The following is a 22836-nucleotide window of genomic DNA, read 5'->3' on the forward strand; positions in this document are numbered from 1 at the left end:
TTGTAGTGAGCTGGGGGTCAGCCTCTTCTCTCGGGTGACTAGTGATAGGACTGGAGGGAATGGCTTCAAGCTGCGCCAGGGAAGGTTCAGGCTGGACGTTAGGAAATACTACTTGTCTGAAAGGGTGGTCAGGCACTGGAACGGGCTGCCCAGAGAGGTGGTGGAGTCACCGAGCCTGGTGGTGTTCAAAGAGTGTTTGGATGTTGTGTTGAGGGACATGGTTTAGCGAGAACCATTGGTGAAGGGCGAATGGTTGGACTGGATGATCCTGTGGGTCTTTTCCAACCTTAGCGATTCTATGATTCTATGATTCTTTCTTTACTATTGCTAACCTCCCCATCTTCCCCACACCCCTTAGTAGCTTGGAACCTCTAGTGTTGATTATGCTCTGAGTCAAGACTTACTACTTGTTCATACTGGGATGAAGCGTGCAAGGGTGAAGAAATTGTTATTCTTAATAATCAACATATCTATCAGAGTACGCAGAACAGCAAGATGATCAGTTTTGATAAATTATTATTATCCATCATCGAAGTAATTAGTATTATCCATCAAAACTCCCTTACTATGCATAGTAAGGTAGTTTTCTTACATTAGAAGTGCTTCATAGTCTGGAGCAAAAACACAAAAGGGTAAAAAGAAAGAGGGGAAACTGTGGGAGGCAGACTGTGTTTTTGCAGTGCAAGTTTCCAGTATTTCTGTATGTAGCACAGGATAAGCTGCCTTTCGCAAAGAAAGCTGCTGAACAGAGTAAAGTTGAGACTGGGGCGCTCCGACCTAGGTAAAACTGGCACAGGCACTAGGTAAGGTAGTTCTATAAGGCAGGGGAGAGTTCGGTACAGGACAGGGCTAGTGTGCAGATTGTTGAAAATACTGTCCTGCTATCGTCATAAAAAGACCACAAAACACCCAAAGGCAATGGGTTGGTAACAGACGTTGTACGGAAGTGTAACACAGCTATGGAAGTGCAACAACAGCTATGGAAGTGTAATGGAGCTGTGGAAGTGTAATGGAGCTCCGCAAGTGCAACCATAGCTGTGGAAGTGTAATGGAGCTGTGGAAGTGTAACCATAGCTATGGAAGTGTAACAACAGCTATGGAAGTGTAACGGAGCTGTAGAAGTGTAACGGAGCTGTAGAAGTGCAACCACAGCTATGGCAGTGGAACAGAGCTGTGGAAGTGTAACCACAGCTATGGAAGTTTAACCATAGCTATGGAAGTGTAACCACAGCTATGGAAGTGTAATGGAGCTATGGAAGTGCCACCATAGCTATGGAAGTGTAATGGAGCTGTGGAAGTGCAACCATCGCTATGGAAGTGCAACGGAGCAACAGCGTCGGAAGACTGCGAGCCTGAGACGCTCAAGCAAGGAGTGCCAGGAGAGGCTTTAGCGGCGTCGGAGCCAGGGGGTGGAAGGGGATGGATTTCACTGACCAGCTGCGCAATTTCTCCCTTGTCAGTAGGGGGCGTGCGCCCATTATTGCAATACGAAGCAAAGTAGAAATTGTTGGTCTTGAGCGTTTCTCACAGAAAGCAGCCACGTGCAGCCGACTGCACGGCCTGCTGTGTTAATGGCTGGGATGCACAGGGCTGCAGCGCTGGCGTTCTGCTGGATCTGCTCTTCCTTCCCACAGTGACAGCGGAACGCGGCAGAAAGCGCAGCGAGGCGGCAGAGCAGCAAGGAGCTGACGTACAGAGCGCGGGTCTGCTTCGTGCCATGGCAGTGGGCGCAGAAAGAAATGCCGGGAGGGGTCTCTGACCGCCCGGCGGAGGGGTGTGGGGGAGGGGAGAGCTCACGTGGCAGAGCCCCGCACCCGCGGCCGGCAGCGAGGGGCGAAATCCGAGCCCGAGCCGGCTGCCAACGGCCGCTCGCTCAGGCAATCGGAGCCGGCGGCGCTGGCGCTGAGCAAGGAGAGGCCGGGCCGGGCCGGGCCGTTGCGCGGCCGTTGCCGTGAGGCGCGCGGGCCGGGAGCGGCGCGGGGCTGCGGCCGTGCGGAGCCCCGTGTGCGGGGGGGCGGGGGAGGTGTGGGCGCGAGGGGGCCCCGGGCCGATGGCAGCCGGCACAGCCCCACGGCTGAAGCGGCTGCTTACAAAGGCAGGGCGGCCGTGTGCGCTGCGGGAGCCCGAAATGGACTGTGAGGGGCCCAACCGGGCCAGCCCGGGCCGGCAGGCTGCAGCGCGGCCGGGTGAGGCTCAGAGCTGGCAGGCCTCTGCCCCCTCCGCTGAGGGTTCGTGCGGCGGAGCTTCTGCCCGGAGGGGCCACATCCGGCACGGCAGGATTCGGCTGGTTAGTGTGCGAGGCCGGGAAAGCTCGCAGGCTGGGGCTCCGGGGCAGGCGGAGGATGTCACAGCGCGGCTGACATCACCGGGCTGCTGGAAGCTGGGTGCTGTCACAGTGCGTTTCCGTGACGACGACGGGCCCTCCCCAAGGAGCCGAGGGGAGCTTTGCTGCTCTGTTTGTTACCCGGCGCAGCCTGTCGCGGGGGGGCTGGGCAGACAGTCTTGCCAAAGAGGCCTGTGGTCCAGCACAACTGAGAGCACAATCCTTTTGTTTCTCCTCGAACCCTGGCCAGGCTGTGGGGAGAAAAGCAAGAGGAGAAAGAGGGCACCGGGTGTTGGTGTTCCCCCGGACTGCCACGTGGATCGGTTCATTCAGTGGCATCAAGGCTGGACCTGCTTGCAGCGGCTTTGGACACCTCGCCCACGGGATGGATGCATTGCTGTACAACTCCCCAGTGGCCGGGAGAGCTTCTCCAGATGCTCATTGCCAACGGGGCTCCCCCGTGAGTGCGGATCTGGGTGATGGTGAGGTGTGCGGGCGCTTGGTGATGTGTCCTTTCTGAATCACGGAGCTCGTGTAGCAACGATTAGGCCCGCTGCCTTGCTTATTTCCTTCACTGTTAAGCTTCTCTTTTGGCTTTAGACACTGCTTTATTTTTTGGTAGCATTTTGTACTAGGCAGTAAAATAAGCCTATCAAGCCTTACGTTGGTGTCTTTGCCCTTCCCGCTGACGCCGTTGATTGGCACCACGACATTAGCACACGATGGGCACGTAACTTGGACGTGGGGGACGTGACTTGAAAGGCCAGCATCAGGAAGGTCTCCTTTGGAGAGAGACGTAGAGATTTGGGCTTGTTGAGCGCGGAGAACAGAAGGCTCTGGGGAGGCCGCGTGGCTGCCTTTCGGAACGCGGGGCCTCAAAGATCACCTAGTTCCAACCGCCTGCAGCGGCCAACAGCGAGCTCAGGCTCTAGGTCAGGTTGCTGAGGGTGCCACCCAGGCTGAACTGGAACTGGGGCGTGCACAGCGTCTGTGGGCAGCCTGTGCCAGCACCTCAGCACCTTCTAAGTGAAAAAGTTCCCCTTGACGTGTTGATTTTTCTGATGTGTGTGTGTGAGGTTTCTTTGCACTGGAGTGCCTACAGGTCGCACTTGGTAGAACAGTGGTTGTGAAACTTAGAAACCCTGCTCGAATGGCAGCAGAGCATTTCCAGAGGCACCAGGTGTGCCCACGTATGCCTGAGGTCGACAGGAATCCTTCTGCAGCGTCCCTGTCCAGTGTCTGTTGCATCCCCCGTGCCTCCACGGTGCCTGCTGGCATCTCGTCTGCCTGCAGAGACCGCGATATGACATGTTTATGCGAGGGAGAGCCAGCACTGACCAACATTCGTGTGGGCTCCAGCAGAAAGAGGGCAGGGTGATGCATGGCGGGCACGGTGCGAGGCTGACTGCCTCTTGCGCCCGCCACGCAGACTCTGTTGAGCTGAATTCCGCGTGTGTGACACATGACAAGTTCTTGTGCCACTTGCCGAGTAAACCACGGTGATTGTCGATCACAATATTTCCACCTCGCGAGGCTTGCGTGTGCCTGTGAACACACAGGTGTTGGTTTATGAAGCAGACGTGAAACTTTTCTTACTAAATCACTGAAGTTAGGCTTGCGCTCTTTCCTGAAATAATCCAGTAAGTTAATTGGTTCGCTATGGAAGAACTCTCCAGAATACTCCTGTGTGCCCTGGTTTCAGCCCAGTGCCCGCTGCACACCGATGTTGGGTTGCTGTGAGCAATGGGTGCCCGCCCGGGGCCGGGCCGCTCGGCGGGGCAGGGGGCGGCAGCGGGGCAGGCTGGGCCAGGCTGCGGGTTGGACGCGCGTGGAAGAGGAGATCCCCTCTCCCTGCCGGTGACCTAACAGAGCTCCAGGTGACGCGGGCTGATGTCACAATGGGAGGCACTGCATCACAAGGATGTGTTTCCTGGGGCAGCGGCAGTGCCGGCACTTCCCTGCAAGGCCTGGGCGCTGCTGGAGCACTGCTCAGGGGCTCTGTCCTTCTGTGGCCAGGAGTCAGGTCAGGGGCAGCAAGGCTGCACCGGGCGACCCTCGGTGACGCGTGGAGGAGCAGGGGCACTTTGCAGAGAACTGTTGGTTGAGGAGCCAGGGAGGGCATCCTTAGCTGCGAGCCGAGGGCTGCCGGCAAGCGACATGGAAGGCTGCTGGACTGTGACCATCAGCTCGGAGCTGGTCTACACGTTCCCAACGCTCCTGCATCTCTCTGCCGAAGGTCAGGCTTTCCGGGCCCCCTTGGCAAGGCATCGCAGGGGGCTGTTACAGCTGTCAAAAGCCGCAGCTCCTGCTCTCTGCGGTTGGCTGGACGTGGCTGGGGGCTGCTGCGAGAGCCCCGCCCAAGGGTCCCGCTAGGCTCTGGGGACGATGTGGCAGCCAGGTCCCGATAGTAGAGCTGCCCAGAGCCCCCAGGTTCCTTTAGGCATGGCGAGTCCCCTGTGATAGGGCGGTCCAAGGCCAGGTTTCCCTGGGAGACGGTGTTTCCGTAGGTTCCAGCTCTGGGAACAGAGCTCTACTCAGCTCTCCTCCATCCGATGTCCCGGAGGCTTCCTATGTCCCCGGTTCCCCTCTGGGCTCTGCATAAGGCTGAAATTGGAGCAAAGCCCAGCCGGCTCTGTAGCCATGGTGGTGTTTTTCTGGGGTGTTTGCGTGCGCCTGTATCGATCACTGTCTGGGTGAGGAGCTTGCCAAGAGGCTGTGAAGAGGCTGGCCTGGAGCCTGACACGTCTTTTCTTTCCTTTGCAGAGATTGTGGCGATCTGGGATGCTGTGTCTGATTACATCCTGGAACAGATGAAGCTGGACAAGGTGGGCTGGTGTCCTGGTGGCCCTCGCCCTGGAGAGGGCCCTAGGTTCAGTCCTGCCCAGAGCGTGGGCCCCGCAGAGCAATCCCTCCCTGAGCACCACAGCAGCACAGTGAGCCCAAGCCGGGTGCCCAGAGCAGCTTCTTGGCCAGAGCTGCCCTGAGCAAATGTTTGGCACAGGCAGGGGCTCCACTCTGCCCGGTGGTCAGGATGGGGAGAGCAAAGGGAGAAAGGGGGGATTTTTTCTGGCCCTGCGCCAAGCATAACCCTCGGGAATCAGTCCCAGGCTGTAAATGTCCCCTGTGCTGCAAATATCCGGGCTCCTCTCTAGCCAAGGGATGTCGGGAAATACTATGCGGAGGTGGCGGTATTGCAGGGACCACAGATTTTTCCAAAGCTTTCCAGAGAGCGCCATCTTGCCCCGCTGCCCTTTGGGAGCGGGGAGGGCGGAGAGCAGTGCCGCCCTGCTCTTGATGTTCGTGGCTTTTGCCGCCCCTGAAGTACACACGCGTCAGCCTTTCTGTCTTTTCCCTGTGCAGGGAGTCCTGGTCCCGGGACTCGGGCTCTTTGCTGCGGTCCGAGAGCAATTCCACAGCAAAGAAGTGGCGGTGTCGGTCCGAAGACCTGTCTTCCAGCTGGACATTGGGGTGCTGTGGCTGCAGGACCTCCAGTCGCCCACCGACATCATCCCCGGTGAGAAGGCAGCGGCCACCTTCCCCTTCCCGCCCCATGTCCGGCCGGGCGTGTTCTCCCTGCTCTTTGGAAACGGCTGGGAGCAGCAGAGAATTGTCTGCAAAGCTCGGGGTGCAGCGTGAGTTCCTCCAAAAGGAACCACAGCCCAACCCAACCCAACGACAGCCCAAGAGCTGTTTCTCTAAAGGACCTTCTCTTTGGGACTTGGTTATGAATGTTGCATGGGAATGTGGCTTGCTGTGGCAGTGAGGATGTGCCTTCTCCTTGCAGACGATGTCAAGATTGAGCGGCTGAACTACCGGCAGCTCTCGCGAGCCACCGGCATCTCGCTGCACGTGGTGCAGCGCTGCGTGCGAGAGACCGTCCTCTTGTACTGTCACCTCCTGAGGAACAAGGCGCACGTCTCATTCGCCTTCAAGAACATCGGCGTTATGACGTACGAGGACGACTTCCTCTGCATGAGGTTCTTGTCCAGCTGCATTACAACGCTGGAGAGCAATGCCAGCCTGACTGCACTGCTCCACACTGTAAGTTTGAGGAGGTTTTGAGGGTGCGCCATCAGATCACCGCTGGCCAGCCTGGATGTGGCAGGCCAGTCAAATGCCTTTCCCCACGCTTGCCCCCTCCGCTTTCTCCACTGGCACAGAGATTTCCTGGATCTCTGCCCCTGCGGCAAGTCTGGCAGTGCCCTTGCACGGCCTCAGTATTTTGCCGTCCAGCTCCTCCAGAGCAGAGCAAAGCTCTGATGTTCCCGGAAGAGGCTTTGGTGGAGAGCAGCTTTCTCTTGGCATGGGAGCCAGGCTTGCTTCCTGTCAACAAGAGCCATGAAAAAAATGGCCTAGGCAAGCCTCCAGCAGGTCTGTGTCCCTTTGCAGAGAATTTGGCCGGCCCGTTCTGCTGACTTCGGGTCAGAGACTACCGCTCATGGAATCCAGGTGTTGCCGAGGTGAGTGCATTTCCTCTGCAGCACTTAGCTGGCCAGGAGACGGGCTTCCTTCCCACCTCCTCCTTCTGAACGTGCCCTGCTGGGTCTCCGTGCTCAGCATGCGGTCGGGGAGAAATCCTGGAAAGCCTGGCTCCTGCTTCACTACTGCTGCCTTTTGGCTGTGTGTGTCTTCTCCCGGAGGGATGGGGAGTCAAGGTTGTGTTACTGGTGCCCAACCGGTCCCGATTCCCATCAGAGAGAACGGCCTGCACGTGGAAAAGAATTTGGGCTACATGTGCTGGTTTGGCATGGACAGGAAGGGAAGGGGTGCCACGCTTTGCGTAACACATAGATAAATACCGCCGACAAGCTGCATGGGGTAGGAGGTCATCCTTTTCAAGGCTTGTCACTCTTTGTTTCCAGGTTTCAGCTCGCTGTGAAAAAGAGCAGAGCAGAGGCCGCCGCAGAAAGGAACGCTGCAGTGGCGCGGAAGATGAGTAGAGGTGAGGGAAAGGGTCCCAGCAGCAGGAGGGCGGGCCCTGTCCCATGCCGGGTGGCCGGATCCACGTTCACGTGCCACGCCCGTGGGGCTGCTGTGAAGAGCTTCTTCCTTTCTTGGTTCCAGGGGGCACTGCCGGCAGGCTGCTACAGAAGCGGAAGACACTTCCCCCCTCCATGCTGCTGCAATACCAGGCAGGCTCAAGGCAGCAAGATGTGGCAAAGAAGCCTTCTGCCAGGTGAGATCCTTGGGCAAAAAGAAGAAGGAGATGCGTGTGCTCGTGTAGGAGTGGCCTCCTCCTTGGACCTGCCAGCTCCGCGCATTCAGAAAGGCTCCTGACACACGTGTTTCCCAGTGGGGGCCGTCCTTCTCCAGGGACGGCGAGCGTGCAGCATGCTTGCCTGCGGCAGGCACAGCAGCTGCATGTTCCAGCCTGGTCCCCGATCCCTGGGGGAGCTGAATGCTGATCCCTCTTGATCGCAGAAGCTCTTCTCCCGTCAGGGGTCTCTCCACGTTGCACCGGAGCCCATCTTTATGGTTGTGGGAGCATGGGGGGAGACCAAGGTGTCCCAGGCTCCTGCAGACTCCTCTTGTGTCTGTTTGCAGCGTGCTCCCGCCGTGTGCAGGCAGCTCCCACGGGAGAAAGCAAGCAGGACAGAAGGAACCATCTACTCCTGCCCAGACCAGCACTGCACTCCCTGCGACAGAGGACTCTAAGAGAGTGCTGCAGGTACCGGCTCTGCCTTGCTGCAGGGACTGTGCTGCTTGAGACTGCACAAATGTTAGCATCATAGAATCACAGAACAGTGCGGGTTGCGAGGGACCATTCAGATCACCTAGTTGCAATCCCCTGCTGTAGGCAGGGACCCCTGTCTCTAGACCAGGCTGCTCTAAACCTGATCCAGCCCGGCCTGGAGTGCTTCCGCACGGAGGGAAGCAAAAGCCTCTGCGTGTGCAGTGATCTGGAGCACAGGCCTTTGGGTGCCATCATTTCTCATTTCTGCCCACTCCTCCGGCTCCTCTGTAGCTGGAGGGTGTTGCACACCTGCCCTGTCTCTTCTCGCCTCCTGGCCTGCCACCTGCCACAGCACCCTGATTTTGAGCAGGGGCTGTGGGAGTGGGATACGACCAGTGAGCCATGTTTGCCACAAGTTGCGGATCCTGGCCTGGCTTTGGGGCCCCTGATCCTTCAGGGTCAAAGCAGTGCCGACAGGCCAGGCCTGCTCCTCCAGAGGCGAGGAGCAGGAGCGTGGAGCTGAAGGAAGGCCCCAGGGGCTGAGGCTGATCCTGTATGCTGCTGTCTCTCTGCAGGAGCTCCGGGAAGTGTCTGCCCTGTGGAATGAAGCAGACCGCACGTGGCCCGTGTACCAGCAGCAGGTAGAGCAAACGCGGGCAGAAAGAGCGGCATGGGAAGGCTGGAGTGCAGGGGAGGACCAGCCTCCACTGCAGGTACTGTCAGGGATCGACCCTGCTGACAAGAGCCGCCGTCCTCTGAGCCAGGGTGCGAGCTCAGCAGGGCTCAGGGGGTGGGAGCAGGACGGGCAGCGAGCGGCACGGCAGGGGCTGGCCTGCTCCTCCCTGGGAGGAGAGCTTGGCATCAGCCCCGCAGGGAGAAGGGTGGCGGGCAGCCGTGGGCTGGCAGGGCCGAGTCTCCTGCTTGCCAGGGCCTACAGCAGGGCCCTTGACAGAGGGCCTGTGGGAAACAGCCCTGTGCTCCCAGCCGTTTTGCTGACACTGTCTCCTCTTTGGCAGCGGTTTGCCAGTGCGAGCGTGTGGGCTCCGCGTCCTCCAGCCCAGCCCCGGGGACAGCAAGTGAGGAGGAGGTGGAGGAAGGATGTGGATCCTCCGCCGGGAAGTAAAATGGGAACAGCGACCAAGCTGGCACTGCATGCCGAGTAAGTGTGTGCGGGCTCTGTTGGCTGCCTGAGGCACTCGGGCAGCTGTGACCCTGCAGCTCGGGGACGAGCACGGCCCAGGCCAGAAAGTGCTGGCGGGGTGCAAGGGTGGGGACACGCGGCAGCACGGGGGTGCGGGGCTGGGTGAGGGGAGAGCCAGAGGGGGCTCAGCAGAGCCTGAGGGATGACTTTGTCCTCCGGTTGCAGCCTCCTCTCCCCGCGAGCAGCTCAGGTGCTCCAAAGGTTGGAGCCCCACCTCCATCAGCAAGAGGCTTTTGCTGACACCGCGGAAAGAAACCGGCAGAAGCTGGAGCTGAAGCGGCAGCTCCCCTGGTAAGCTGCATAGGCAGCAGATCCTGAGAGCCGGGCTGGAGCCCAGCCTGCGGTACTTGCCTGCGCTCAGCCCGTAACGCTCCGTGCACTGTCCTTTTCACCTCCCTAGTGCTCGATGCTCGTACCGCTCCAGAGGGGAAGGTGCTGGCAACAGTGGTGACGGCGCTGGAGCTGTCGGCAAGGGGGCTGGGAAGCTGTCCGGATTTCCACCTGTGAATGGCAAATCGTAGAATCAAAGACTTGTAGAATGGCCTGGGTTGAAAAGGACCTTGAAGATCATCTAGTTTCCACCCCCCTGCAATGTGCAGGGTTACCAGCCACCAGTCCGGGCTGCCCAGAGCCACATCCAGCCTGGCCTTGAATGCCTCTGGGGATGGGGCATCCACCACCTCTCGGCAGGCTGTTCCGGTGCGTCACCAGCCTCCGTGGAGTGAAGAACTCCCCCTAATATCTAACCAAATTCTTCCCCCCTTTCTCAGTTGCAAACCATTCCCCCTTGTCGTATCACTGTCCACCCTCGTATAAACAGCCGTTTCCCCTCCAGTTTATTTCTTCCCTTCAAGCATTGGAAGGCCGCAGTGAGGTCTCCCTGGAGCCTTCTCCTCTCCAAACTAAACAAGCCCAGTTCCATCAACCTTTCTTCACAGGAGAGGTGCTCCAGCCCTCTGATCATCTTTGTGGCCCTCCTCTGGACTTGATCCAACAGGTCTGCGTCTTTCCTGTACTGGGGGCCCCAGGCCTGGACGCAGAGTATCCCAGATAAAAATAAAGAGAATTGGCGTTCTTTCCAGTCAGTGTGCTGGTGTCGTGTCTGTCGCCATAAGCTAACGTGAGGCAGCTGGAGCTGTGCTTTGCGGGAGGAATTTGGGCGGCAGCGAGAGCTGTTCCCGAGGCCCGGTAGGCCCGTGCTCTCCAGGAGTGGTCTCCCAGGATGACAGTCACCTCTGCCGGCCGTGCCCGTTTCCTGTGCAGAAGTCGTGTGTCACCTCGTACCCCCACAGCTCCCTCCCAGCAACAGAAATTCCGTGGCAGAACCACGGGGGAGCTCCGTGGGGACGAGGAGCAGGCAGGGGCAAGGGGAACACGAGGGCACCTGAGAGACCTTTCCCGCCAGGGCTCGAGAGCACTCCTGCCTGCAGCTGGGGAGTGTATTGCCAAGGGTTCTGCAAAGGTGGATGCGCTTGCTTTGAACTGCCCCCGGGCTGATTCCCAAAATCAGAAAGGCAAAAGCCCAGCTTGAGCTCAACCTGGCTGCTGGGGTAAAAGGGAACGAGAAACTCTTTCACAAGTATATCTAGAGTAAGAGGAGGACCAGGGAGAATCTCCATTCTCTACTGGATGAGGCTGGGAACGTGGCCACTGAGGATAAGGAAAAGGCAGACGTTCTGAATGCCTTCTTTACATCTGTCTTTAGAAGTCAGACCGGTTATCCTCAGGTTTCTCCACTCTCTGTCCTGGCAGCCTTGGCTGGGGAGCAGACTAAACCTCCCACGATTCAGGCGGAAACAGTCACGGACCTGCTACTCCATCTGCACTGCCACAAGTCCATGGGACCGGGTGAGATTCACCCGAGAGTGCTGAGGGAACTGGCGGAGGTGATAGCCGAGCCGCTTTCCATCATCTATCAGCGCTCCTTGTTGGCGGGAGAGGTCCCAGAAGACTGGAGGCTTGCCAGTGTGACTCCCATCTACAAGAAGGGCTGCAGGGAGGATCCGGGGAACTACAGGCCTGTTAGCCTGACCTCGGTGCCGGGGAAGATTATGGAGCAGATTGTCTTGAGGGAGATCACACGGCATGTGCGGGACAAGCGGGGGATCAGGCCTAGCCAGCATGGGTTCACGAAGGGCAGGTCCTGCTTGACCAACCTGATCTCCTTCTATGATCTAGTGACCCGTCTGGTGGATGAGGGAAAGGCTGTTGATGTAGTCCACCTAGATTTCAGCAAAGCCTTTGACACTGTCTCCCACAGTATTCTCCTCGCAAGTCCGTGGCTTGGACAGATACACTCGTGGCTGGGTAAGGAAGTGGCTGGAGGGCCGGGCCCAGAGAGTGGTGGTGGATGGAGTTAAATCCAGCTGGCGACCGGTCACGAGTGGTGTTCCCCAGAGGTTGGTGCTGGGGCCTGTCCTGTTTTATATCTTCATTGATGACCTGGATGAGGGCATTGAGTGCACCCTCAGTAAGTTTGCAGATGACACCAAGCTGGCTGGAAGCGTTGATCTGCCTGAGGGTAGCGAAGCCCTACGGAGGGATCTGGATAGGTTGGATAGCTGGGCTGAAGCCAATGGGATGGGATTCAACAAGACCAAATGCCGGGTCCTGCACTTTGGCCGCAATAACCCCAGGCAACGCTACAGGCTTGGGGCAGAGTGGTTGGAAGACTGTGTAGAGGAAATGGACCTGGGGGTGTTGATTGACGCTAGACTGAACATGAGCCAGCAGTGGGCCCAGGTGGCCAAGAAGGCCACTGGCATCCTGGCTTGGATCAGAAATAGTGTGGCCAGCAGGAACAGGGAAGTAATTATCCCCCTGTCCTCAGCACTGGTGAGGCTGCACCTTGAGTACGGTGTCCAGTTTTGGGCCCCTCACTGTAAGAAAGACATGGAGGCCCTGGAGCGTGTCCAGAGGAGGGCAACAAAGCTGGTGAGGGGTCTGGAGCACAGGCCTTACGAGGAGCGGCTGAAGGAGCTGGGGTTGTTCAGTCTAGAGAAGAGGAGGCCCAGGGGAGACCTTATTGCTCTCTATAACTACCAGAAGGGAGGTTGTAGTGAGCTGGGGGTCAGCCTCTTCTCTCGGGTGACTAGTGATAGGACTGGAGGGAATGGCTTCAAGCTGCGCCAGGGAAGGTTCAGGCTGGACGTTAGGAAATACTACTTGTCTGAAAGGGTGGTCAGGCACTGGAACGGGCTGCCCAGAGAGGTGGTGGAGTCACCGAGCCTGGTGGTGTTCAAAGAGTGTTTGGATGTTGTGTTGAGGGACATGGTTTAGCGAGAACCATTGGTGAAGGGCGAATGGTTGGACTGGATGATCCTGTGGGTCTTTTCCAACCTTAGCGATTCTATGATTCTATGATTCTTTCTTTACTATTGCTAACCTCCCCATCTTCCCCACATCCCTTAGTAGCTTGGAACCTCTAGTGTTGATTATGCTCTGAGTCAAGACTTACTACTTGTTCATACTGGGATGAAGCGTGCAAGGGTGAAGAAATTGTTATTCTTAATAATCAACATATCTATCAGAGTACGCAGAACAGCAAGATGATCAGTTTTGATAAATTATTATTATCCATCATCGAAGTAATTAGTATTATCCATCAAAACTCCCTTACTATGCATAGTAAGGTAGTTTTCTTACATTAGAAGTGCTTCATAGTCTGGAGCAAAAACACAAAAGGGTAAAAAGAAAGAGGGGAAACTGTGGGAGGCAGACTGTGTTTTTGCAGTGCAAGTTTCCAGTATTTCTGTATGTAGCACAGGATAAGCTGCCTTTCGCAAAGAAAGCTGCTGAACAGAGTAAAGTTGAGACTGGGGCGCTCCGACCTAGGTAAAACTGGCACAGGCACTAGGTAAGGTAGTTCTATAAGGCAGGGGAGAGTTCGGTACAGGACAGGGCTAGTGTGCAGATTGTTGAAAATACTGTCCTGCTATCGTCATAAAAAGACCACAAAACACCCAAAGGCAATGGGTTGGTAACAGACGTTGTACGGAAGTGTAACACAGCTATGGAAGTGCAACAACAGCTATGGAAGTGTAATGGAGCTGTGGAAGTGTAATGGAGCTCCGCAAGTGCAACCATAGCTGTGGAAGTGTAATGGAGCTGTGGAAGTGTAACCATAGCTATGGAAGTGTAACAACAGCTATGGAAGTGTAACGGAGCTGTAGAAGTGTAACGGAGCTGTAGAAGTGCAACCACAGCTATGGCAGTGGAACAGAGCTGTGGAAGTGTAACCACAGCTATGGAAGTTTAACCATAGCTATGGAAGTGTAACCACAGCTATGGAAGTGTAATGGAGCTATGGAAGTGTCACCATAGCTATGGAAGTGTAATGGAGCTGTGGAAGTGCAACCATCGCTATGGAAGTGCAACGGAGCAACAGCGTCGGAAGACTGCGAGCCTGAGACGCTCAAGCAATGAGTGCCAGGAGAGGCTTTAGCGGCGTCGGAGCCAGGGGGTGGAAGGGGATGGATTTCACTGACCAGCTGCGCAATTTCTCCCTTGTCAGTAGGGGGCGTGCGCCCATTATTGCAATACGAAGCAAAGTAGAAATTGTTGGTCTTGAGCGTTTCTCACAGAAAGCAGCCACGTGCAGCCGACTGCACGGCCTGCTGTGTTAATGGCTGGGATGCACAGGGCTGCAGCGCTGGCGTTCTGCTGGATCTGCTCTTCCTTCCCACAGTGACAGCGGAACGCGGCAGAAAGCGCAGCGAGGCGGCAGAGCAGCAAGGAGCTGACGTACAGAGCGCGGGTCTGCTTCGTGCCATGGCAGTGGGCGCAGAAAGAAATGCCGGGAGGGGTCTCTGACCGCCCGGCGGAGGGGTGTGGGGGAGGGGAGAGCTCACGTGGCAGAGCCCCGCACCCGCGGCCGGCAGCGAGGGGCGAAATCCGAGCCCGAGCCGGCTGCCAACGGCCGCTCGCTCAGGCAATCGGAGCCGGCGGCGCTGGCGCTGAGCAAGGAGAGGCCGGGCCGGGCCGGGCCGTTGCGCGGCCGTTGCCGTGAGGCGCGCGGGCCGGGAGCGGCGCGGGGCTGCGGCCGTGCGGAGCCCCGTGTGCGGGGGGGCGGGGGAGGTGTGGGCGCGAGGGGGCCCCGGGCCGATGGCAGCCGGCACAGCCCCACGGCTGAAGCGGCTGCTTACAAAGGCAGGGCGGCCGTGTGCGCTGCGGGAGCCCGAAATGGACTGTGAGGGGCCCAACCGGGCCAGCCCGGGCCGGCAGGCTGCAGCGCGGCCGGGTGAGGCTCAGAGCTGGCAGGCCTCTGCCCCCTCCGCTGAGGGTTCGTGCGGCGGAGCTTCTGCCCGGAGGGGCCACATCCGGCACGGCAGGATTCGGCTGGTTAGTGTGCGAGGCCGGGAAAGCTCGCAGGCTGGGGCTCCGGGGCAGGCGGAGGATGTCACAGCGCGGCTGACATCACCGGGCTGCTGGAAGCTGGGTGCTGTCACAGTGCGTTTCCGTGACGACGACGGGCCCTCCCCAAGGAGCCGAGGGGAGCTTTGCTGCTCTGTTTGTTACCCGGCGCAGCCTGTCGCGGGGGGGCTGGGCAGACAGTCTTGCCAAAGAGGCCTGTGGTCCAGCACAACTGAGAGCACAATCCTTTTGTTTCTCCTCGAACCCTGGCCAGGCTGTGGGGAGAAAAGCAAGAGGAGAAAGAGGGCACCGGGTGTTGGTGTTCCCCCGGACTGCCACGTGGATCGGTTCATTCAGTGGCATCAAGGCTGGACCTGCTTGCAGCGGCTTTGGACACCTCGCCCACGGGATGGATGCATTGCTGTACAACTCCCCAGTGGCCGGGAGAGCTTCTCCAGATGCTCATTGCCAACGGGGCTCCCCCGTGAGTGCGGATCTGGGTGATGGTGAGGTGTGCGGGCGCTTGGTGATGTGTCTTTCTGAATCACGGAGCTCGTGTAGCAACGATTAGGCCCGCTGCCTTGCTTATTTCCTTCACTGTTAAGCTTCTCTTTTGGCTTTAGACACTGCTTTATTTTTTGGTAGCATTTTGTACTAGGCAGTAAAATAAGCCTATCCCTTACGTTGGTGTCTTTGCCCTTCCCGCTGACGCCGTTGATTGGCACCACGACATTAGCACACGATGGGCACGTAACTTGGACGTGGGGGACGTGACTTGAAAGGCCAGCATCAGGAAGGTCTCCTTTGGAGAGAGACGTAGAGATTTGGGCTTGTTGAGCGCGGAGAACAGAAGGCTCTGGGGAGGCCGCGTGGCTGCCTTTCGGAACGCGGGGCCTCAAAGATCACCTAGTTCCAACCGCCTGCAGCGGCCAACAGCGAGCTCAGGCTCTAGGTCAGGTTGCTGAGGGTGCCACCCAGGCTGAACTGGAACACCCGTCGGGACGGGGCGTGCACAGCGTCTGTGTGTGGGCAGCCTGTGCCAGCACCTCACCACTGGGCTGTAAGCAGCCCAGTGCCCGCTGCACACTGATGTTGGGTTGCTGTGAGCAATGGGTGCCCGCCCGGGGCCGGGCCGCTCGGCGGGGCAGGGGGCGGCAGCGGGGCAGGCTGGGCCAGGCTGCGGGTTGGACGCGCGTGGAAGAGGAGATCCCCTCTCCCTGCCGGTGACCTAACAGAGCTCCAGGTGACGCGGGCTGATGTCACAATGGGATGCACTGCATCACAAGGATGTGTTTCCTGGGGCAGCGGCAGTGCCGGCACTTCCCTGCAAGGCCTGGGCGCTGCTGGAGCACTGCTCAGGGGCTCTGTCCTTCTGTGGCCAGGAGTCAGGTCAGGGGCAGCAAGGCTGCACCGGGCGACCCTCGGTGACGCGTGGAGGAGCAGGGGCACTTTGCAGAGAACTGTTGGTTGAGGAGCCAGGGAGGGCATCCTTAGCTGCGAGCCGAGGGCTGCCGGCAAGCGACATGGAAGGCTGCTGGACTGTGACCATCAGCTCGGAGCTGGTCTACACGTTCCCAACGCTCCTGCATCTCTCTGCCGAAGGTCAGGCTTTCCGGGCCCCCTTGGCAAGGCATCGCAGGGGGCTGTTACAGCTGTCAAAAGCCGCAGCTCCTGCTCTCTGCGGTTGGCTGGACGTGGCTGGGGGCTGCTGCGAGAGCCCCGCCCAAGGGTCCCGCTAGGCTCTGGGGACGATGTGGCAGCCAGGTCCCGATAGTAGAGCTGCCCAGAGCCCCCAGGTTCCTTTAGGCATGGCGAGTCCCCTGTGATAGGGCGGTCCAAGGCCAGGTTTCCCTGGGAGACGGTGTTTCCGTAGGTTCCAGCTCTGGAACTCAGCTCTCCTCCATCCGATGTCCCGGAGGCTTCCTATGTCCCCGGTTCCCCTCTGGGCTCTGCATAAGGCTGAAATTGGAGCAAAGCCCAGCCGGCTCTGTAGCCATGGTGGTGTTTTTCTGGGGTGTTTGCGTGCGCCTGTATCGATCACTGTCTGGGTGAGGAGCTTGCCAAGAGGCTGTGAAGAGGCTGGCCTGGAGCCTGACACGTCTTTTCTTTCCTTTGCAGAGATTGTGGCGATCTGGGATGCTGTGTCTGATTACATCCTGGAACAGATGAAGCTGGACAAGGTGGGCTGGTGTCCTGGTGGCCCTCGCCCTGGAGAGGGCCCTAGGTTCAGTCCTGCCCAGAGCAGTGGGCCCCGCAGAGCAATCCCTCCCTGAGCACCACAGCAGCACAGTGAGCCCAAGCCGGGTGCCCAGAGCAGCTTCTTGGCCAGCTGGGAGGGAAACCCAAGGCCAGAGCTGCCCTGAGCAAATGTTTGGCACAGGCAGGGGCTCCACTCTGCCCGGTGGTCAGGATGGGGAGAGCAAAGGGAGAAAGGGGGGATTTTTTCTGGCCCTGCGCCAAGCATAACCCTCGGGAATCAGTCCCAGGCTGTAAATGTCCCCTGTGCTGCAAATATCCGGGCTCCTCTCTAGCCAAGGGATGTCGGGAAATACTATGCGGAGGTGGCGGTATTGCAGGGACCACAGATTTTTCCAAAGCTTTCCAGAGAGCGCCATCTTGCCCCGCTGCCCTTTGGGAGCGGGGAGGGCGGAGAGCAGTGCCGCCCTGCTCTTGATGTTCGTGGCTTTTGCCGCCCCTGAAGTACACACGCGTCAGCCTTTCTGTCTTTTCCCTGTGCAGGGAGTCCTGGTCCCGGGACTCGGGCTCTTTGCTGCGGTCCGAGAGCAATTCCACAGCAAAGAAGTGGCGGTGTCGGTCCGAAGACCTGTCTTCCAGCTGGACATCGGGGTGCTGTGGCTGCAGGACCTCCAGTCGCCCACCGACATCATCCCCGGTGAGAAGGCAGCGGCCACCTTCCCCTTCCCGCCCCATGTCCGGCCGGGCGTGTTCTCCCTGCTCTTTGGAAACGGCTGGGAGCAGCAGAGAATTGTCTGCAAAGCTCGGGGTGCAGCGTGAGTTCCTCCAAAAGGAACCACAGCCCAACCCAACCCAACGACAGCCCAAGAGCTGTTTCTCTAAAGGACCTTCTCCTTGGGACTTGGTTATGAATGTTGCATGGGAATGTGGCTTGCTGTGGCAGTGAGGATGTGCCTTCTCCTTGCAGACGATGTCAAGATTGAGCGGCTGAACTACCGGCAGCTCTCGCGAGCCACCGGCATCTCGCTGCACGTGGTGCAGCGCTGCGTGCGAGAGACCGTCCTCTTGTACTGTCACCTCCTGAGGAACAAGGCGCACGTCTCATTCGCCTTCAAGAACATCGGCGTTCTGACGTACGAGGACGACTTCCTCTGCATGAGGTTCTTGTACAGCTGCATTAAAACGCTGGATAGCAATGCCAGCCTGACTGCACTGCTCCACAGTGTAAGTTTGAGGAGGTTTTGAGGGTGCGCCATCAGATCACCGCTGGCCAGCCTGGATGTGGCAGGCCAGTCAAATGCCTTTCCCCACGCTTGCCCCCTCCGCTTTCTCCACTGGCACAGAGATTTCCTGGATCTCTGCCCCTGCGGCAAGCCTGGCAGTGCCCTTGCACGGCCTCAGTATTTTGCCGTCCAGCTCCTCCAGAGCAGAGCAAAGCTCTGATGTTCCCGGAAGAGGCTTTGGTGGAGAGCAGCTTTCTCTTGGCATGGGAGCCAGGCTTGCTTCCTGTCAACAAGAGCCATGAAAAAAATGGCCTAGGCAAGCCTCCAGCAGGTCTGTGTCCCTTTGCAGAGAATTTGGCCGGCCCGTTCTGCTGACTTCGGGTCAGAGACCACCGCTCATGGGATCCAGGTGTTGCCGAGGTGAGTGCATTTCCTCTGCAGCACTTAGCTGGCCAGGAGACGGGCTTCCTTCCCACCTCCTCCTTCTGAACGTGCCCTGCTGGGTCTCCGTGCTCAGCATGCGGTCGGGGAGAAATCCTGGAAAGCCTGGCTCCTGCTTCACTACTGCTGCCTTTTGGCTGTGTGTGTCTTCTCCCGGAGGGATGGGGAGTCAAGGTTGTGTTACTGGTGCCCAACCGGTCCCGATTCCCATCAGAGAGAACGGCCTGCACGTGGAAAAGAATTTGGGCTACATGTGCTGGTTTGGCATGGACAGGAAGGGAAGGGGTGCCACGCTTTGCGTAACACATAGATAAATACCGCCGACAAGCTGCATGGGGTAGGAGGTCATCCTTTTCAAGGCTTGTCACTCTTTGTTTCCAGGTTTCAGCTCGCTGTGAAAAAGAGCAGAGCAGAGGCCGCCGCAGAAAGGAACGCTGCAGTGGCGCGGAAGATGAGTAGAGGTGAGGGAAAGGGTCCCAGCAGCAGGAGGGCGGGCCCTGTCCCATGCCGGGTGGCCGGATCCACGTTCACGTGCCACGCCCGTGGGGCTGCTGTGAAGAGCTTCTTCCTTTCTTGGTTCCAGGGGGCACTGCCGGCAGGCTGCTACAGAAGCGGAAGACACTTCCCCCCTCCATGCTGCTGCAATACCAGGCAGGCTCGAGGCAGCAAGATGTGGCAAAGAAGCCTTCTGCCAGGTGAGATCCTTGGGCAAAAAGAAGAAGGAGATGCGTGTGCTCGTGTAGGAGTGGCCTCCTCCTTGGACCTGCCAGCTCCGCGCATTCAGAAAGGCTCCTGACACACGTGTTTCCCAGTGGGGGCCGTCCTTCTCCAGGGACGGCGAGCGTGCAGCATGCTTGCCTGCGGCAGGCACAGCAGCTGCATGTTCCAGCCTGGTCCCCGATCCCTGGGGGAGCTGAATGCTGATCCCTCTTGATCGCAGAAGCTCTTCTCCCGTCAGGGGTCTCTCCACGTTGCACCGGAGCCCATCTTTATGGTTGTGGGAGCATGGGGGGAGACCAAGGTGTCCCAGGCTCCTGCAGACTCCTCTTGTGCCTGTTTGCAGCGTGCTCCCTGCCGTGTGCAGGCAGCTCCCACGGGAGAAAGCAAGCAGGACAGAAGGAACCATCTACTCCTGCCCAGACCAGCACTGCACTCCCTGCGACAGAGGACTCTAAGAGAGTGCTGCAGGTACCGGCTCTGCCTTGCTGCAGGGACTGTGCTGCTTGAGACTGCACAAATGTTAGCATCATAGAATCACAGAACAGTGCGGGTTGCGAGGGACCATTCAGATCACCTAGTTGCAATCCCCTGCTGTAGGCAGGGACCCCTGTCTCTAGACCAGGCTGCTCTAAACCTGATCCAGCCCGGCCTGGAGTGCTTCCGCACGGAGGGAAGCAAAAGCCTCTGCGTGTGCAGTGATCTGGAGCACAGGCCTTTGGGTGCCATCATTTCTCATTTCTGCCCACTCCTCCGGCTCCTCTGTAGCTGGAGGGTGTTGCACACCTGCCCTGTCTCTTCTCGCCTCCTGGCCTGCCACCTGCCACAGCACCCTGATTTTGAGCAGGGGCTGTGGGAGTGGGATACGACCAGTGAGCCATGTTTGCCACAAGTTGCGGATCCTGGCCTGGCTTTGGGGCCCCTGATCCTTCAGGGTCAAAGCAGTGCCGACAGGCCAGGCCTGCTCCTTCAGAGGCGAGGAGCAGGAGCGTGGAGCTGAAGGAAGGCCCCAGGGGCTGAGGCTGATCCTGTATGCTGCTGTCTCTCTGCAGGAGCTCCGGGAAGTGTCTGCCCTGTGGAATGAAGCAGACCGCACGTGGCCCGTGTACCAGCAGCAGGTAGAGCAAACGCGGGCAGAAAGAGCGGCATGGGAAGGCTGGAGTGCAGGGGAGGACCAGCCTCCACTGCAGGTACTGTCAGGGATCGACCCTGCTGACAAGAGCCGCCGTCCTCTGAGCCAGGGTGCGAGCTCAGCAGGGCTCAGGGGGTGGGAGCAGGACGGGCAGCGAGCGGCACGGCAGGGGCTGGCCTGCTCCTCCCTGGGAGGAGAGCTTGGCATCAGCCCCGCAGGGAGAAGGGTGGCGGGCAGCCGTGGGCTGGCAGGGCCGAGTCTCCTGCTTGCCAGGGCCTACAGCAGGGCCCTTGACAGAGGGCCTGTGGGAAACAGCCCTGTGCTCCCAGCCGTTTTGCTGACGCTGTCTCCTCTTTGGCAGCGGTTTGCCAGTGCGAGCGTGTGGGCTCCGCGTCCTCCAGCCCAGCCCCGGGGACAGCAAGTGGGGAGAAGGTGGAGGAAGGATGTGGATCCTCCGCCGGGAAGTAAAATGGGAACAGCGACCAAGCTGGCACTGCATGCCGAGTAAGTGTGTGCGGGCTCTGTTGGCTGCCTGAGGCACTCGGGCAGCTGTGACCCTGCAGCTCGGGGACGAGCACGGCCCAGGCCAGAAAGTGCTGGCGGGATGCAAGGGTGGGGACACGCGGCAGCACGGGGGTGCGGGGCTGGGTGAGGGGAGAGCCAGAGGGGGCTCAGCAGAGCCTGAGGGATGACTTTGTCCTCCGGTTGCAGCCTCCTCTCCCCGCGAGCAGCTCAGGTGCTCCAAAGGTTGGAGCCCCACCTCCATCAGCAAGAGGCTTTTGCTGACACCGCGGAAAGAAACCGGCAGAAGCTGGAGCTGAAGCGGCAGCTCCCCTGGTAAGCTGCATAGGCAGCAGATCCTGAGAGCCGGGCTGGAGCCCAGCCTGCGGTACTTGCCTGCGCTCAGCCCGTAACGCTCTGTGCACTGTCCTTTTCACCTCCCTAGTGCTCGATGCTCGTACCGCTCCAGAGGGGAAGGTGCTGGCAACAGTGCTGGAGCTGTCGGCAAGGGGGCTGGGAAGCTGTCCGGATTTCCACCTGTGAATGGCAAATCGTAGAATCAAAGACTTGTAGAATGGCCTGGGTTGAAAAGGACCTTGAAGATCATCTAGTTTCCACCCCCCTGCAATGTGCAGGGTTACCAGCCACCAGTCCGGGCTGCCCAGAGCCACATCCAGCCTGGCCTTGAATGCCTCCGGGGATGGGGCATCCACCACCTCTCGGCAGGCTGTTCCGGTGCGTCACCAGCCTCCGTGGAGTGAAGAACTCCCCCTAATATCTAACCAAATTCTTCCCCCCTTTCTCAGTTGCAAACCATTCCCCCTTGTCGTATCACTGTCCACCCTCGTATAAACAGCCGTTTCCCCTCCAGTTTATTTCTTCCCTTCAAGCATTGGAAGGCCGCAGTGAGGTCTCCCTGGAGCCTTCTCCTCTCCAAACTAAACAAGCCCAGTTCCATCAACCTTTCTTCACAGGAGAGGTGCTCCAGCCCTCTGATCATCTTTGTGGCCCTCCTCTGGACTTGATCCAACAGGTCTGCGTCTTTCCTGTACTGGGGGCCCCAGGCCTGGACGCAGAGTATCCCAGATAAAAATAAAGAGAATTGGCGTTCTTTCCAGTCAGTGTGCTGGTGTCGTGTCTGTCGCCATAAGCTAACGTGAGGCAGCTGGAGCTGTGCTTTGCGGGAGGAATTTGGGCGGCAGCGAGAGCTGTTCCCGAGGCCCGGTAGGCCCGTGCTCTCCAGGAGTGGTCTCCCAGGATGACAGTCACCTCTGCCGGCCGTGCCCGTTTCCTGTGCAGAAGTCGTGTGTCACCTCGTACCCCCACAGCTCCCTCCCAGCAACAGAAATTCCGTGGCAGAACCACGGGGGAGCTCCGTGGGGACGAGGAGCAGGCAGGGGCAAGGGGAACACGAGGGCACCTGAGAGACCTTTCCCGCCAGGGCTCGAGAGCACTCCTGCCTGCAGCTGGGGAGTGTATTGCCAAGGGTTCTGCAAAGGTGGATGCGCTTGCTTTGAACTGCCCCCGGGCTGATTCCCAAAATCAGAAAGGCAAAAGCCCAGCTTGAGCTCAACCTGGCTGCTGGGGTAAAAGGGAACGAGAAACTCTTTCACAAGTATATCTAGAGTAAGAGGAGGACCAGGGAGAATCTCCATTCTCTACTGGATGAGGCTGGGAACGTGGCCACTGAGGATAAGGAAAAGGCAGACGTTCTGAATGCCTTCTTTACATCTGTCTTTAGAAGTCAGACCGGTTATCCTCAGGTTTCTCCACTCTCTGTCCTGGCAGCCTTGGCTGGGGAGCAGACTAGACCTCCCACGATTCAGGCGGAAACAGTCACGGACCTGCTACTCCATCTGCACTGCCACAAGTCCATGGGACCGGGTGAGATTCACCCGAGAGTGCTGAGGGAACTGGCGGAGGTGATAGCCGAGCCGCTTTCCATCATCTATCAGCGCTCCTTGTTGGCGGGAGAGGTCCCAGAAGACTGGAGGCTTGCCAGTGTGACTCCCATCTACAAGAAGGGCTGCAGGGAGGATCCGGGGAACTACAGGCCTGTTAGCCTGACCTCGGTGC

At 58.7% G+C, this 22836-nt stretch overlaps 2 protein-coding genes across 13 annotated transcripts; both read left to right on the forward strand.

Moving 5' to 3' along the window:
- Positions 1–1506: 1506 nt before the first annotated feature.
- On the forward strand, positions 1507–9758 carry LOC121107836 (coiled-coil domain-containing protein 81-like). 8 transcript variants are annotated; one of them, XM_040654163.2, is made up of 13 exons: positions 1507–1703; positions 2574–2810; positions 5087–5148; positions 5684–5837; positions 6108–6364; positions 6713–6783; positions 7186–7265; positions 7388–7499; positions 7868–7991; positions 8573–8710; positions 9014–9156; positions 9364–9489; positions 9599–9758. In XM_040654163.2, the coding sequence occupies exons 3-13, from the start codon at positions 5134–5136 to the stop codon at positions 9717–9719; spliced, it is 1341 nt and encodes a 446-aa protein (XP_040510097.1). In that variant the 5' UTR covers positions 1507–1703; positions 2574–2810; positions 5087–5133; the 3' UTR covers positions 9720–9758. The 8 variants fall into 8 exon arrangements, 6 of the variants coding, with proteins under 6 accessions (XP_040510097.1, XP_040510095.1, XP_040510093.1 ...); XM_040654161.2 differs by having other exon boundaries at positions 2574–2805; XM_040654159.2 differs by lacking the exon at positions 1507–1703 and adding an exon at positions 1940–2287 and having other exon boundaries at positions 2574–2805.
- A 3999-nt stretch (positions 9759–13757) lies between these two features.
- LOC121107842 lies at positions 13758–21356 on the forward strand. 5 transcript variants are annotated; one of them, XM_040654228.2, is made up of 12 exons: positions 13758–13954; positions 14825–16152; positions 16669–16730; positions 17290–17443; positions 17714–17970; positions 18319–18389; positions 18792–18871; positions 18994–19105; positions 20180–20245; positions 20621–20763; positions 20971–21096; positions 21206–21356. In XM_040654228.2, the coding sequence occupies exons 2-11, from the start codon at positions 15807–15809 to the stop codon at positions 21078–21080; spliced, it is 1401 nt and encodes a 466-aa protein (XP_040510162.1). In that variant the 5' UTR covers positions 13758–13954; positions 14825–15806; the 3' UTR covers positions 21081–21096; positions 21206–21356. The 5 variants fall into 5 exon arrangements, 4 of the variants coding, with proteins under 4 accessions (XP_040510162.1, XP_040510164.1, XP_040510161.1 ...); XM_040654230.2 differs by having other exon boundaries at positions 14825–15061; XM_040654227.2 differs by lacking the exon at positions 13758–13954 and adding an exon at positions 14191–14538 and having other exon boundaries at positions 14825–15056.
- The last annotated feature ends 1480 nt before the right edge of the window (positions 21357–22836 follow it).

Source organism: Gallus gallus, chromosome 31, assembly GCF_016699485.2.
Source record: "Gallus gallus isolate bGalGal1 chromosome 31, bGalGal1.mat.broiler.GRCg7b, whole genome shotgun sequence".
Classification (NCBI taxonomy): Eukaryota; Metazoa; Chordata; class Aves; order Galliformes; family Phasianidae; genus Gallus; species Gallus gallus.